Genomic DNA, 18,139 nt, shown 5'->3' on the forward strand with positions numbered 1-18,139 from the left:
ACGGAGAAGTGTGAGTTATCAACCACATTTGTTTTGTTATGATGATGATGATGGTATCAGTTTGTAGGTGATATAACCTACACAAGTATTAAGTTATTGATATAGGAGTCATAAACTGTAATATAATAGTTCTTGGTGTACCTGCAATAACATACTGGAAACTAAATATGGTAATTGTTGTAAATATATCAGCATTGCTGTGCAAGTACAGAATGATTCAGCGTAATATATAGACCATTTTACACCAGATATTTGTGATTTGTACGATGCCTGAAGTTTGCAAATATTTTGGAAAGTTTTTATGATTATGATTGGTTTGATATTGACAATAGTCTGTATTAATTTTATTCAGTCATTAAATTTGGTTCTGAATACCCTGAGTAAATTTTCACGGATAAGAGGTTATTAAATGAGCAATTAATATTTCATATTAATGTCAGGGTTAATCAATTAAATAAATTTTCACGGATAAGAGGATATTAAATGAGCAACTAATATTTCATATTAATGTCAGGATGTTCAGTGTACTCGATAACAATTTCCTATTAGTTTACATATAAATCATTGAATTAATGTAGTTCTAATGTTGTTTGTTAAACTTGTGTAAATATTTAAATAATAGATTTGAATATTCATATATTAGATAATATATGTAGGGCAGCTATTGGCTATCATCTCAGTTGTGACTGGATGCAGTGGTCTTCACTTTAAAGCAGATCTTCGAGATGATTTTGTTTTTGTTTGAATTAATATCAATGTAGATTATTAGCGCCACTGCTCAAATTTCAAATATGGAAGTCTAAGAGAAAATTTGATTTTTCGACAGAATTATTTATTTAGTGATCGAACTTTATTTTATTCCAAATACATGAATATGCATAAATGATACAAAAACATAAAAAAAAATTGAAGCATAATACTTAGTTATTGCAATATGAGATTTTCCATATTAATATCTTAATCGTATGGGCAATATCCAGTCAGTGGCCCCCAACTGCATGCACAATGTATTGAGATAGTAGACATCAGTACTATATATTGTAATATGGCAACCACACAACTCTGTAGGTTTGTTAAAGGTGTTGACTGAGCTCAGCTGATTGGTTATTCTAAACCGTGAAATGTGAATCTGTGGAGGGAAAACCCTGAGAAAGTTGGCAGGTGATTTAAAACACTACATGAAAAACATGATGAATCCTTTGGTCTTTTTTTCCTTATTTTGCACAATATGTAGTATGAAGTGAACCGTTGTAATTGCATTATCACAGAAGACTGCTTTGAGACTTATGTATTACGTTGTGTAGTCTGTAGTCATCTTTTGACACCAAAAGTTTTGGAAATTGACGTAGGAACTAAGAGCCCTGAGAGAGTTTCAGTCAAGCACAGTACCCGACAAACACAGCATCCCACCTGCAACTAACAGGACATAACATCTCACTCACAACTAACAAGACACAACATCCCACCCGCAACTACATCCCACCCGCAACTAACAAGACACGACATCCCACCCACAACTAACAGGACATGACAGCCGATCCACAACTAACAGGACACAACATCCCACCCGTAACTAACAGGACACGACATCCCACCCACAACTAACAGGACACGACATCCCACCCACAACTAACAATACACGACATCCCACCCGTAACTAACAATACACGACATCCCACCCGTAACTAACAATACACAACATCCCACCCGTAACTAACAATACACGACATCCCACCCACAACTAACAGGACACGACATCCCACCCACAACTAACAATACACAACATCCCACCCGTAACTAACAATACACGACATCCCACCCGTAACTAACAATACACGACATCCCACCCACAACGAACAGGACACGACATCCCACCCACAACGAACAGGACATGACATCCCACCCGCAACTAACAGGACACGACATCCCACCCACAACTAACAGGACACGACCCACAATTAACAGGACACGACAGCCGACCCGACTAACAACTTACTTACCTACCCAGTCCTCTCTCACCTGTCTGTCTCATTTGCATATAGACTCCCATGGCCATTGAATATCTGCATTGTCTTTCAAACGTAATTATTGAAATCTTTCACCTGGCAAAATCCAGTTTCATCATAGAAAATCATCATCAATTTTTATAAGCAATTCCCTCTGTATTTATTTTAATATATACATTGTTGATAAACAAATTGTAAATTAACAAGGACTCTTCATTGTTTACATCTTACAGCCATTAAATAAATAACACAGCACTACTTAAATCAAACTTGTCTAGTTCAGCGGATTACCTAGATCCTGACGTTTAAGCTTAAAACTGACTACAAAACTACTTACATGTCTGTCTAGTACCTGGACAAAAGATTACCGACTATAAAACTAGTACATGTGACAGTCTAGTTGGACAAAAGATTGCGGTCCCATGGATGATAAAGCTAGCTGTTATACTGCTTGTGCACCTACAATTAGCAATATTATTTTGCCAGGTTCATACTGATTTACAAAAAAGGGGGAAAGTAAAATGACTGTCTAGTCATAAAAGTTGTACACAAGATTTCCTCTTCACACCAGCAATTGGCAAGTTCATTGAGTGGTGGTGGCCAGGTAATTTATTGTCCTTCATGCTCTAATGGAACTGAAAGAAATAAGACATCAGAGCTTAAAGGGAAGTAAGAATTATATTAGTTTCCATTATCTTTGTACTATACAACTTACACATTCAGCCATGTCTTGGGTAGAAATTCATTGTAAACATTGTTAGTGTTGCATTGTTCAGAAGGGTTTTACAGTAGGGTATACATGTATTTATGTAGGCACACTCCCTCACTAACTAGTTTTGTGGAGAGGTTGAAACGGACCGTACTTTGTATGCTAAACTAGGTAGTCCAGCCACTTTTCATTAATAACCCAATCGTGATTTTTCAGGGATTAGAAAGCAGTATTTTTTAAGGGTATTTAAATAGAAAGCTGCAATGTGTGGTTAAAATAATTGTGATGTTCCTGTGGACTTTATAATGAAAACTTGGCGATAACTAACTGTGTGGAACACTGAAAAACAGAATTAAACTAAATATTTTATATCAACATCAGTATCATAATTATTATTGGTTGAAATATACATTAATTTATTCTCCATTCATTGACTAGCTGCTTGGGTAATAAGGATAAACAGATTCCCTGACAATTTTTCCGCAAAAACTGTACATTTAGTTGCTTCCAGTAAAGGTCATCATTGATGACCCAAATTCTGTTAGCCATAAGGAGAAGTATCAGAGGAGATGAGAGGGTGGTAGAGGTGGTAGGAAAATGCATATTGTAGCATTACGCAGATCTTGCCTATAAGATAATACGCCCTAGATACCCCCTGGGGTACCCTACCCGACCAATGGCTCATTACTTTTTACGGAAAAATGTGAGGTATCTAGGACGGACTTTCTTATAGGCAAGATCTGGGTAATGGTAGGACCAGGTTAACCTTTCACTATCTTCTCAGAATAAAGAGTGAAGTACATAGTTGTGAGAGAACTGTAAATTTGGATATAAGAAATAACCCCCCCTCCCCCCCCCACTCCCCGTCTTGATGCCAAACTTTCTTGTGAACTCACTTGAATAGATATGACATTCGTTAGGCAAAGGATGCACTTGATGATTTGGCATACAAATTATTACCTGCTAATCCTACAAGTGAGGCTTAATGATGGTAGTACAGTGCATTCATGTGACGTTCATTTCACGCTTCCTTCAATGCATTGAGAAAGCAAATATGTTTGGTGCTTGGATGAAAGAAACAGCCACTCTTCTTCATCTTTAAGTCTCAGTTTAAACTTGATTCTCCACCAAAATAAAATGAAATGAATTATGATTTGGCATCCACAAAGAACATCTCCATTTGACAAGTTTATATTAAAAACATTTACTATATTTTGAATGATCTCTAAAGAACTAGAAGATTTTATCCATTTTCATCTTTATTTGTACTTCTCCATGGCAACCCGTTGCTTCCACAACTCTCTTGTTCCTTCATCTCATACTTCTCTTCTCACTTTCTCGATCAAGGGGAAAGTCATATCTCATTTCCTACTTGTACATTTGAATGAGATGAAGAAATGCATGAATCGAAGAGAGGAAATGCCAAAAGTAAAGCTTATTCTGACCAAGTTGCCTACATTTTCTGGGGCCATAAACCAGAAGAACGGCGTTTTCTCGATGGCCTTACCTGCAAATACCGATCTGAAGAATCTCATGGTCACATCTCTCATTAATTTACAAACGGTGGTTTTAATAAAACTACCTTGCCGTGTTCCTCTCTCGCTAGATGGATGGCATATACCCTTCAATCTTTCTCCAATTTGATCTTCCTGCTTGGATTGTGGGGAGAAAAAAAAAATTTCTATCCCATTTATTCCTTTGCCCCAATTAACTACTAGAATAATGTTCAATATATGCAGACTTAGGGCCATGCCTGTGAGAAGTTTTATGTGAGTCACGGCAGGACGACATGATCTTAAAGGAGGCGTTACAAACTTTGGACTTGACGGAGAGAGAGATGCAGGGGAAAATGCTAAATATGCTATAAATCTAAATAAAATTAAAAAGCATTGCACAGGAGTTTCTGTGTTGTATAAAATAGGAATAATTTTACCTCTTTACATCTGGCCTCCCCATCTTCCCAAAATGTTGCTCTCTACTCTAGCCGTGTTAAATTAAAAAGCAGTCTTCAATCCAGTGCAGTTAATTAGTAAGTACTGTTGTTTTGAAGGCTGCAATCTTGATAACAATGGATCAAGAATGTGAAAATGGATTTAAGTATGTTGGAATGTAGGTGATCAGTTATTACATTCACATAGCAGCAGTAATGTTGCTTTTGTCATACTTGACAGTCTGTTGTATATTACCCTTTGATCATGCAGTAAATGTCACCATGACGATTGCCGGTATAATATGAGCAAAAACATTTGTAGATAACTAGCATATTTCCCTTTGCCCCCCTTTGGTTCATTTATTAATCAGGAATGGTATAAAATAATAATATGCGATTAACCAAAGACCGAGTCGCTATTAATAAACGTTTCATTCAGGCGAGTTGCCCCAAGAGCTGTGTTTTTATGGTGTACGGCTTGTCATGTAGCTGTCCGGACAGTTACAACTTCAAAATGAATCTTTCCTGCCAAAAATTGTAACCAATCAGATATGGGGTGAGTTTGATGGAGTCATTCGATCTGGACTGTAATTGTCACTGTTATATGTTATTAAAGTTACATCCTCCACCAGTAAGATTTAAACCCAAGACTCTCGCAGCGGGGACGTGCGACGATAACTAGAACTATTCTGGGTTAAAATCCTAGGAATGTTGTAGCCCTTTAAATATGACTGTGGTTTAATTTATATATAGGCCTTAAGCTGGATGCTGATGTTTATGAAAGATTGCAGGAATTGTGGAAAGACATTTGATGGTTGTTGTAGTGTATACAAGTGAGAGAGAGAGAGAGAAATGAATGTTAACCAAGATGAACTAAGAGAGGAGGGAAAAGAAGGGAGAATGTAGGTTAGTTGAGCTTGGAGGTCATCAGGGATGAAAGTGGGTCATTATTGAGGAGGTGGCTTAACAAGATGAAGGAATGATAGGTGAAGGAGAGAGTATGGGCAATATGTGGGACAAACCTGGGAAGGTTCACAAGGAGAAAAATAGTAACTGGAAAAGGGGGGGGTAGGTAACAAGATGAAGATGGATAGGTTATGATGATGGATGGTTACTACCTTTCTGCTGTCCTTGCAAAAGCGAGAAAGTCCTTTTCTTTTCTTGCCTTTTGAACTCCTTAAAACAATTAGATTTGGGGGAACATTATATAACAAAGGTTGAAATTAGCTAATTAAAATTGATTACATCATCGTTACATCTTTGTTTTTTTGGAGTTGGTCTGGTAGTCTCTTGGTAAAATCTTAAGATTCAGTGTGTTATCTTGTAGATAGATACTAACAGATAGTTTGGGTAGATAGTTTTAATCCACGTGGGAAATATGTTTTATTAAGATAGAATTGATCAAAGCAATATTGGGCTTTGACCAGAACTGCTCAGGATTCTAAGAGCATTTGTAGCTGTTTGTAGGTAATTACAGATCATTGAACTAACATGAGAATGGTACCTTCATTTAGGTTAGGGAGTTAAATGTACCTAACCATATGTAACAGTACAGAATATCAAAGCTATAAAATGCAACTAGCACTGTAGGTAACTTACAGACCATTGAAATAACGTGAAAGTTACCTTAATCTAGGTAATGGAGTACAAACTATGATGTTAATTGTACCTCACTATGGCAAGTCCACCTAATAGGAGGAAGTTGTCTGGAACTAATTGTCTTTTTTGATGTGATTAATAAAGTTTAAAAGTTAAGTTGTCTTGTTCTGTTGCAAGTCTAACTAGGAATAACGTTAAGAACGAAATCATCCACCTACTTTACTAATCATATCAAACAAGACAACAGTTATGTTGAATTGTTCTATGTATGAGTCCAGCTAAGAGTAAATTTCACTGGTTCTATGTCAAGTCCAACTAAGAGTAACATTAAGGTGAAGTTGTCTTGAAATAAATCCAAATAGTTGTCTTGTTTGAAATGAATAGTAAAGTTAAGTTGTCTTGTTCTGTTGCAAGTCTAACTAGGAATAATGTTAAGACTGAAGTTGTCTTGCTCTATGGCAAGTCCAACTTGTTGTCTTGTTTGATATGAATAGTAAAGTTAAGTTGTCTTGTTCTATAGCAAGTCTAACTAGGAGTAACATTAAGACCGAAGTTGTTTTATTCTATAGCAAGTCCAAATAGTTGTATGAATAGTAAAGTTAAGTTGTCTTGTTCAGATATATCAAGTCTAACTAGGAGTAACGTTAAGACCGAAGTTGTTTTATTCTATAGCAAGTCCAAATAGTTGTCTTGTTTGATATGAATAGTAAGTTAAGTTGTCTTGTTCTATAGCAAGTCTAACTAGGAGTAACGTTAACACCGAAGTTGTCTTGCTCTATAGCAAGTCCAACTTGTTGTCTTGTTTGATATGAATAGTAAAGTTAAGTTGTCTTGTTCCATTTGCAAGTCTCACTAGGAGTAACGTTAAGACCGAAGTTGTCTTGTTCTATGACAAACGAGTTGTCTTGTTGATGTACGAGTTCAACTTGTAAATAGATGGTTCAAATCAAAGGCAAAGGAAGTTGATTAACTATGATGATTTGAACATTACCATTAATTACCATTTCATTACCATATTAAGAGGCTCTAAATTTAAAAATTTAAAATAAATACTTAGATTATTGATTTTAATCAGTGGTCTCATAGGAATGAGTAATAAAATTGTTACTTGTTTATACATTTGCATTGTAAAAAGCGGTTTATCTACTAGTTATTTAGTATGGCAGGTTCAAATAGAAAAAAGTTGGGATGGGTTTGTAATGATGTTAGATTATTAGTAATTTTTGCCACTTTTGTATTTAAATAATTTAGGTTTAATTTTTTTTTTTTTTTATAGATTTGCCTGACTACCATCAATGTTTAGCAGCTAGTAACATTTAGAAATACAGCAGAATGTGGAATTGTGCAATGTTTGATGTCATAGTAATACACAAGCAAGCAATATATGTATATATCTTTCGAACAAGAAGGTCTCCCCCTTTTCCTTCAGTATTTGATGTTGGATCTGAAGATTTCAACCCATTTTACTGCAAGTAATTAAAAATTACATCATTTTTGGAGGGGTGAGAGATTATGGATAAACAAGAAAATGGGAAATATATTTATTCATTATTGGATAGGCCTGACATACCAGAGGCCTGAGACTTTGGTTACTAGTAATAATAGCTGAATATTTGGTGGGTATTCTTTCCTTGTACAATTTTAAGCCTGTACTTGTTGTATTTGTGGTGTAAATTTCTTTACTAAACATTGGGAGGGGGGATGGAGGACCATAGGGAATTAACACATGACTTGGTATTGCAGTATTTTTATAGCATTTACTAAACATCTCGAATAGTTAACACATGAACGGCAAATACTGAGGCCAGATGAATTTGTCCTAGATTCTGAGAGCAGAAAATGTTTTTCAAGTGTTTTTCATTTCCTTGAGAATAAAGTGGCAATTACACTAAGCAATAATCCATTAAACATCCACTCATTTTCCTAAAACACCTGCTGCTGTATTTTTTTTTTGTCCACACATCTTTTTACCGCGGTTCTTACGGTAGTCCTTAAAGCTCCCAGCTTTACGTGACATTACCTCAAAACGGAACATAAGATGCTTCCACGGTGATCTTCAACTAATGCGCCCAGAGAGATAAGGGAAGGTTTATGTAAAAAAGACCACAAGAGAGTCAAGCGGAAAATGTCTTCGTAAAATAAACAGAGATGCGTTTTAACGACGACTACGACTAGCTGGCTTAGTTGGTCATTGCCCGTCCGGTCGTTCACCTTAAACACACTTTGGTGACAGTGTTTTTGTTATCCGCACTCATTACGCCAATCAGGGAGATTGCACATTGAAGGCCAGGCTGGTACATTCAAATCAGGCATACAACCAATCAGATTTACTTAAAAATAAATATTGCCTGTGGAGACTTTTTCTCCTTGCCTCTCCTTCTTCTTCTTCAACGGCAGCTTCCAAGAGAGCGGGAGAGAAAAGACAGAAATGAGGAGAAGGTATTGAAACAAAAACTGAAATCTGTACTTCATCAAATAGTTGCTCGGAGGGGAAAAGGATTTTTTTTTTTAAAGTTGGAAGTGTTAAACATTTGTTTCGTACGTGGAGATATTACGTCTCCGCCAACCTCCTCATCCGATACAATTGCCCCTCCTTTAGTATCTAATTTGATTTTGAGTGTGTGTCATCAATTGTCAGTTTTAAAAAGTTGCTTTTTGAGTATTTTTTTCTTTTTCCTTCTGTTTTTTATATGTTTTTTTTTATTCTTCGTGTATATCAGTCATCTTCGTCTTGTGTCGGAATTCTTTTTATTTCCCCGTAGTCCCCTTAGACGTTAATCTGATAAACCGTGGAGAGTGGAAACCGATATCCAACTGCTCCAAGGTTGATAAAAATTGATCAAAACTTGCACTGACAGAAAATAATAGGCTTGTATATAGACATTGCATCATAATTAATTTGGCGTCACTTTTGTACTTATCTGAATTACAAAGGAATTATGGATCCACTTGAACGTTTTTTTTTTTACAAAAACAGAGTGTAGAAGTGTTTACTAGGGCATTGCCTAATTGGTGCAGTTCTTATTAAATAAGTTTCCAAATTGATAAAAAAAAAAGACAAGGAATGTCATAATCCTATGATTATCAAATTTTCAATTTTTTGGAAAATATTTCCTATATTCAAGCTATAAAACAACCTGTATTCATTGGAAGTGAAAACCAAAAGAGAAAAAATCATACAATTTTCAGATATATGAGTGTGTTTCCTTTGAGAGAATGTATGGTAGGCTAAGGGTCAAACCTGGGAATTGACAGAAGGGAGAGGTGATGCCCCTCCCCCACCCCCCCCTCCCTCCACCCATACTATCTGTTCATGTCAACTACATCACTCACTTTAATTCAATTTCCATTCTCTTTTCCACAAGGTTGGTCAAATTACAATTGACTATGACAGTGATCACACAATTGGAAAAAGAAAAAAAACATGTCTTGTCCAAATTTTTACAAAAAAAGAAAGAGGAATTTCACTTTGTCTACTCTGATGTAGGTGACATTCCAAATATTTGTAGAATTTTGCCTAGTTGAGGTACAATCCACTCATATGGGGTAGTTCTGAGGTGATTCGCTCAAATAATGCTCAACACGTTTCAAGTCTGTATATAACAACTTCTTTTTTTTTGCAGCGGGGCCAAAGAAAGATGTGGCGGGCCTGACGAGAAACACATTTTTATTTTTCATGTGGCTTAACATGTAATTGGTTGAACAATAATTGATCACGTTAGAAATTATTGTATTCCAGTCATTTTGGAGGTAAATCAACTGGAATCATTTTAAGAGGAAATTTTTTTTTTACGGTAAGATTTTGGAAACTTTAATCATGTCTTATTTTTGTTTTGTCTACAGATGAGCTGAACGAGCTAATTAAGTGTATGGTCTGTGGAGATACATCAACAGGGTTTCATTATGGCATTCATTCCTGTGAAGGATGCAAGGTATGTAGTAAATAAATGGCTATGAGAAACTGAGACTGTAACTCTGTACTAATATAGTGCATAAATCAGAAAACAAACTGAATTTCAGGTAAATTTCATTGAATTTTAATGAAGGTGATGAAACACAATCAGTTCTAATTGTTAGTTGGGATAGACTTGTTTATGGTGAATTTTACTTTTAATTGATATATTTAACACTTTTTCGAGGAAATCAGCTGGCCTTTCTTCTCTTCCCGGTGAATGAAAACAGACAAAGGGAGGAAGAAGTTAATCCATTGTCTTTATTTATCCAGATGATTATGATGCATATCTTCCCCAAAAGAGCTTAAAACAATTTATTTTTCTATTTGGGAGAAATATGTTGGTTCAAATACTATGTCAGATGGCTGCAATTATTGAAAATTAGATTTCCTTTGCTTGCTGCTATGGTGAAAATCAGCCAAATAATAGCCAAACTTATTAAAATTGTGTTTTAGTAAAACAGAAGAAAAGACTTATTAAAAAGCCAATTGATTGTAGTTCCTTCACATGTAAAACCTGTTTTATCATATTAAATTAATTATGAAGGAATGCTTCAAAGGAGCTAAAAAAATTAAATATTGAAAAATAGTGGAAATCAGCAGTAATAAGGATTAAGCATAGAATATGTCTGCCATTAGGTGGTAAATGCTTGAAATGAGCTAAAAGAAAATTAAAAAAATATTGAAAGTACTTGACCACACTAACTATTGAGTGGCTAGGCCCCCCAAAAGGAATTTGACTAACAAACCGTACAGCATTCTGCATCATGCCAAACCGAGGAGGCAAATAGTTTTGATCAATTTAAACACCACAGTCCCGATTCTCATTTCAGACAATACAATAATTTTTAATCAATCCTGTATATAAATTTTTACATCATTTTCAACACTTTCCCTCTGTAGTTTTTGGTTTGGAGCAGTTCTTTGAATATTAAAAGAAAATGCCTTAAAAAAAATGATCTCTTGCTCTCGAGCATGAGTGACTAGAGGATATGTAGTTCATTAGAGAAGATGAGATTTGCAATACGTAGAATTCAACTAACCTAGCTCTCTCTTATCTCTCTCTCTCTATGGTTCCTTTATATCGTCGGGCTTTTGTCGTCATCGTCGTTTGTGTATGTTCAACTTCACAGTGACACATTTTCTGTGCCTTTCATGACATACACACATTGCAAATAGATTGCTGAACCCTGGGGATGGATGCTGCAAATGGCAATTTTTATGAAAGCATGAATAAATTATCACAGAAGCCAGAGCCCAACGAAATAAAAGGCACAATTTGTACCGTTTGGTTTTATCTGGAGGTGATCACATTTAGAAAAGCTGATTGGTATATATTGCTGTAATAATCTATTTGTATTTTTAGAGTTTTCTCACTGTATATTATCCATATATATCCAAAGAGGGCTTGACTTGACAAGTTTTAAATTATTTTTTGTAGAGGAAACTCTCGGAAAGGTCTTTGATTCTGAAAAATTCAATTATGGAAAAGCATTATTTAAAAAAGTAATTAGAAGAGCCTAGAGGTGTAGTAACACTATAACAGAATTAATGAATACCAAAAAACTAGGTTATATGCATGTTCATGTTTATGCATATACACATACATAGTAACATGAGCTTTATTTAAAACTTGGTGAAAATGGAGCATAAATCGTGACTGAATATTCAAAATTTTAATGCTGCAGTTTGGTCTATGTGTATAAGCATATTTTGAATGTGATGTGATGACTACATAAGCAATGTTTTAATGGTTAGTCTTAATTAATAAACATTTCAATTTATTTAGGTCTTATGAAACACAAGGTTGTAAAAAAAATTTATTTATTCACTACATTTGTCGTGTGTGATTACTCATTCAAAATCTGTTGACAGTTTACAAAAAGCTCTTTTAATTTCCAAGATATATATACCAGGGAGTTGTTATGGAACAACTCCCTGTATATACACAGTTGAAGTTTTGATATGTCTGGGACTCATCCAACTTCCTTATTTTAGGCCTTAATAAGTTAACCCCTAATTTTGAGCCCCCATTATATCATGGTATAATGTGATGTTCCTCTTGTCAAGGAAGCCAATTAAAATATATTTAAAAATTGCATTAAAACGAAGGTAGTCAAAATAGAGGAATTTACAGAAAATAATCCCTTTCACATGATCAATGTGCTTAATTAGCTAATATTTATTCATAATTAATGGACTTTGATGGGAGTTGCAGTTATTTTCATGATTTATAATGCCTATTTAGAGTGATTTAAGGTGTTCATAGGTGTTCCTACAGAGTTCCTGCCGCATGAAACCTCAGTTTTAGTGAGCAATTAATGACCTTATTAATCTTTGACATACGATTACCAACGATTCCGACCAGGAATAAAGCTGCGTATCTCAAACCATCAATTATTTATTGGTCTTAATGAAACTTAATGAATGTAGCATCTTGCAAATTGGAGCCCAACAAAGAAGTAGAAACAACAAAAAATTCTCCAAGTCGTTGAAAATAACTTGAGAAGATTTGTCATTGTATCGTCATTCCCATTTGTTTGCTAATACAAGTATATCATATTATTATCAAGTGGACAGTGTAGTTAGTCACTCAGCCTTTATACTACATCAACCTGCATGTTTTTACCATGAAGCTTTTGACCCAGTTTAATCTTCCAAAAACGTTTTATTTTTGTCCAAATCCCTATGAATAACCATGGTCCTCTTCATCTATAATATTGCTTGAGGGGAATATCAAATGTAAGATAGTTGTGAATCCTAAACAAAGGCCTGCTTAGTTGGAGGTTTTGCTAAAATAAAGATTACAAAATTGGTCTTCCATACTGCCATATGGCCAAAGGGTTATAAAACCAGAGAATAAATAGTATTAAACGTCGTCGTCGTCGTACAGGTCTCTCCTAGCAGGTCAATATAGCTGTGAAATTTAATAAAAGTTATGAATAGTTAATGAGGTTGGGTACCGTAAACATGGTTGTAGCAAACTAATTAGCGGATTGCAAGGTTCTCATGTTGTAAATGGTTTATCGGATTCAAAGTATATTTTATGTATTCTGCCCCCCCCCCCTCCCCCATCAACGGATTGGGAAGAAGGAGGGGTTGAGAGAGTAATGGAACATGATATTTAGTTCATAAATATTGTAGAGAGATCTCCTCTGTAATTATATTTTGACAACTGATTAAGTAAGTTTGAGTAAGTACCAATATTATCCACTTTATAAAATAACAGAAAAAAAGAAGAAAACTCTTTCTGCTTTTCAAACAATGCTGAAATACTAACAACACAATAATATTTTTATTTAGTCTAACTATTTATCAGCAAAATTATACCCACCCTGATTTTTCTCTAGAAATAAATATTATCAGTGGCAGAGTTGGTCATTTACCTCCAAAGGAGCCGGAGAAGAAGAAATTGCGGAAAGTAAAATTACACATGCCTGTACCGTTGATTATTTTGTGGAGAAATTATTCATTATTGATTGGCATACAAATGAAAATATGGAGTTATTTTTCATGGTTAAAAATGTCGGGCCTGTTTTCCTCCTGCGTTGGCTGTCATTTAATCTTGTTTTTAGATCCCTAAAAATCAATCAAGTTTGTCTCTTTCCGCATCCCGTAAGATCAATGTTTTGGGGAGAAAGACGTCCTGGCTGGCATCAGGTTTCTTGATTACGGTGAAATCGAGCCCGGTTTGTCCTAGGCATACAGAGAGGTAATGTCGTTAAGTTTGAGGTTACTGTGATCGCCGTCAAACAGGCCCTGGCTGGGTATAACTACATATCATCCGTTCTGGAAGTCGCTGCAGCAAAATTGCATGAATTAGTATCCTATTGATTTTTTTCTTCACTTACAAGATCTGTTAAGATGGGGACGGGATGAGAGAAAACAGTGAATGTGGAGGGATTGCCAAGTTCAGAAAGGAATGGGGTATATATATATATATATATCAGATTTGTGAATATTAGTCCTTTTGTGCTTGTTAAATGTTTCATTGTGACAAGTGTAAACAAGACAAGATTCACAAAAATATAGATTACTGATAAAAATGATAAATTTTGTAACAGAAAGCCAAATAAAAAATGACATTCTCTCCAATATAAATATTTTTTTGTGTCTTTGTTTCAGGGTTTCTTCAGACGTAGTCTCACTCAGCACGAATCCTACACATGTTCCAACAATGGGCAGTGTGATATTTCTCTCTATACCAGGAACCAGTGTCAGCTTTGTAGGTGGAAAAAATGCCTTGCTGTGGGCATGTCAAAAGAAGGTAAGCCAGCCAATGAGTTAAAAACAATTTGTTTGAAAGCAGTAACTACTCCTGAGAGAGATCATTTTTGTCCCAATGGGGTGGGTAATGTGCTGGGGTGGGTAGACATATCAATTCTAGAATCCTCTGTCACTCAATTTGTCATATTTTGGTTGCGGATGGGTGGGGGATGGGGGTGGGGGGTTGCACACCCTTCTGGAATTATTTTATTAATACCATTTCAGCAAAATGTGAGAAATGTTTGCATTTTATACTATTACTGTGACTGGGGTGTATTCTTCTAAGATTTCTTACCTATCATTTTATCATACCTCATTGAAACAACAGATTGTATGAAAAATAATTCCATGCCGAAAATGAAATTATTGGAACCCCCTTATCATACTTCCACACATCATCATAGTCATAAGCAGAGTCACGAGCCCTTTGACCAAGGAGACGTGCTTATGCTTACTTATGCTTACTATGACAAGCACAGTAGCATCCAAGAGTCTTCCCAGATTGAGAGGCATGAGTTATGGGGCGCTGATTTTACGAGACAGTTTTAAGGTTCTCAGCTTAGCTCGTAAACGAACTGAGACAAAATATGTAAAGGTGATGGACGGCAGGCAGGAGGGAGGGAAGTTTATTCTGTGTTTCCCAGTTAGATGAAGTCTTCCTTGTTTTTCTTAGTTTTAAGGGGGCTATTTTCTGTGATATGGAAGGAAGGAGGGTATATAGGTACTCTGTGGTACTGGGGTGGTTGTTAGAGTGGGTGGGGGTGGGGAGGACAGAAGAGCAAGGATAGGTGGCAAAAATATGTTATGTATAATTGGGCAAGAAGACAGGTAGGTCCATAGTGCCATAAGTGGAAGTGAAGCTTTCCTAAATTGTCCTTTATTATCCACTTGGTTTTAGTATTTATTAGAACTGGGCTGCACTGTGATGACATTTAGAGTTACATTACAGGTGGATGGGGTAGCTCAACTTGGAGTTATAGCAACCTTGACCTATTCTAACCACTTTTCAGGTCAATTGTTTGGAGTTAATGGCAGTTGTTAGGCCTTTGTGATCATGGTCAGGTTAACATCATTTCAGATAAAGTTTACTGAAGTGTGACACTTTTATGACTGCCTTGAAAGACTTACAATGGTCCTCTGTAACTTCACACCTCTTTGATGAAGAAGAAAAAATGACACCTGGGTTAATTGAATTTTCCACCAATGTCATGATTCTGGTGCTACCGTAAGGTATGCAAGATCTGATGCAGGGAGGTTCTTTAAGAGCAAGTAATTCTAATTGGTCTGTATAGCTTCAGGAAGTCAAATCTTGTACTCTGAGGCTACTAAAAGATGCAGTTTCTCTCATATATGACATGCCCTACTTCCCCCCACTAAGGGTTCAGTTATATGGTCAATTTAGAAAGGTTAGGTCGTTGCAGGTCAAGGTTAGGCTTTGTTTGGTGGAGAGGAGGAGGAGGAACAAGTTTATACTGTTTGGGGTCTCCCAGTTGGTCCCTGGGGTCTTAAGTTGGCAGGTGACTACCAGTTAATGGTATGTGGGTCACTATTTGTTGGAGGTGAACTGTAAATGCATTTAACTATCTTAACCTGATCTAGATCTGAGATTGAGGAAAGTCTTGTATTATAATTGGAGGACTATTACTCTAGGTACCATATTGTTGTTGTGTATGTCTGTGTGTTTGGGGGGGGGGGGGGGTTGAAGTCTTGTTCAGTTGTATGAAGTGTAGCTCTTCAGGGATACCTCTAAAATTATTTCAGTTGCTGGGGTAAAAGTTTCAGTAGTTTTTGGTTCCTTGCTTTAGCAAAAGGAACCTATGCAGTCAGGTTGGCGTGTGTGTGTATGTATGTATGTGTGTGTGTGTGTGTGTCTGTGACACTTGCTTGGGTACGCTCTATCTCAATAAGGGAATGTTGGATTGAGGCCAAACTTGGACTATAGATCCGCCATATGGAGAAGGTGTGCCCTATTGTTTTTGGTGCCCACAAAGGTCACCAAAGGTCAGTTATGGTCCAAAAACCGAAAATATTAAAACTACAATAACTCCCAGTGCCAATGTGCGACAAGATTGATATTTTGGGACAAGTTGTGAACTGGTTAGGGGAGCATTTTCAAACTTAACGGTCATGTGATCCGAGGTCACCGAAGGTCAATTAATGATAAAAAACTAGTATTTTTGCAATAACTTGAGAACGAAATGTCTGTTAGGGTTGGGAGTTGCCTCAATGTAATCCAATTGTCGACCTGCATCTGGGTGACCCTTGACCTCAATTTGACCTCTTGTGACCTTTTCGTGTTTTTGGGATTTTTACAGTTTCGATGCTATTTTCAGATGTCAAAGGTACCTTCTGATCATAAATGTCAATAGGTTGACCCCGTGTGACCTTTATGTGCGAAGTTATATGGGGTCAAAGTTTTTCGGTCGGAGTTAGGATGGTTGTACAGACTTTTCGTTTTGTTTTTTGGAATCAGGAGATTAAACTACATCTGAAACCAAGGTCAAAAGGTCAAAGGTCACATTAGAAAAAATGTGCTTATTTTGGGAGGAAACGAGCAAAAAAGAAAATGTTTGGTTTTGATGCTAGATTTGGATATCAAAGGTACCTTCCGATCAAAAATGTCAATTGGTTGACACCCGTGTGACCTTCGTGTGCGAAGTTATACGAGGTCAAAGTTAATTTTCAGACATTTAATGCAACAACTCCCAGTTCCAAGGTGTGACATGGTTGATATTTTTGGACAAGTTGCAAATGGTATAGGGGAATATTTTCAAACTTAGCGGTCATGTGATCCGAGGTCACCAAAGGTCAATTAATGTCAAAAACCTAGTATTTTGGGGGTAGAAAATGGGCAAAGAAAAAAATGTTTGAATTTTTATAGTTTGATGCTCTAATTTAGGTCTCATCAATCAAAAATGTCAATAAGTTGACCCAAAGTGACCTTTGTATGTTAAGTTATATGAGGTCAAAGTTAATTTTCAGACATTTAGTGTAATAACTCCCAGTGCCAAGGTGTTACACAGTTGATATTTTGAGACAAGTTGCAAATGGTATAGAGGAATATTTTCAAACTTAACGGTCATGTGATACAAGGTCACCAAAGGTCAATTAATGATAAAAAGATAGTATTTTTGCGATAACTTGAGAACAAATTGTCCGTTAGAGTTGGGAGTTGCTTCAATGAAGTCCAATTGTCGACCCGCATCTGGGTGACCCTTGACCTCAATTTGACCTCTGGTGACCTTTTCGTGTTTTGTGGATTTTTTACAGTTTCGATGCTATTTTCAGATGTCAAAGGTACCTTCTGATCATAAATGTCAATAGGTTGACCCCTGTGTGACCTTCGTGTGCGAAGTTATATGAGGTCAAAGTTAATTTTCAGACATTTAATGCAATAACTCCCAGTTCCAAGGTGTGACAAGGTTGATATTTTTGGAGTATTTGCAAATGGTATAGGGGAATATTTTCAAACTTAACGGTCATGTGATACAAGGTCACCAAAGGTCAATTAATGATAAAAAACTACTATTTTTGCGACAACTTAAGAACAGATTGTCCGTTAGGGTTGGGAGTTGCTCCAATGTAATCCAATTGTCGACCCGCATCTGGGTGACCCTTGACCTCAATTTGACCTCTGGTGACCTTTTCGTGTTTTGTGGATTTTTACAGTTTCGATG

General features: G+C 36.2%; 1 protein-coding gene across 6 annotated transcripts in view; it reads left to right on the forward strand.

The window, feature by feature from the left end:
* LOC139964927 (uncharacterized) overlaps positions 1 to 18,139 on the forward strand; it is a 168,189-nt gene that overhangs the window by 136,459 nt on the left and 13,591 nt on the right. For all 6 annotated transcript variants that reach the window (XM_071967006.1, XM_071967008.1, XM_071967007.1 and 3 more), the window contains 2 exons: positions 10,088 to 10,176; positions 14,322 to 14,463. In XM_071967006.1, the coding sequence (XP_071823107.1) occupies positions 10,088 to 10,176; positions 14,322 to 14,463 (231 nt within the window). The remainder of the gene's footprint in view (positions 1 to 10,087; positions 10,177 to 14,321; positions 14,464 to 18,139) is intronic.

The sequence above is a fragment of the Apostichopus japonicus genome, chromosome 23, assembly GCF_037975245.1.
Source record: "Apostichopus japonicus isolate 1M-3 chromosome 23, ASM3797524v1, whole genome shotgun sequence".
Classification (NCBI taxonomy): Eukaryota; Metazoa; Echinodermata; class Holothuroidea; order Aspidochirotida; family Stichopodidae; genus Apostichopus; species Apostichopus japonicus.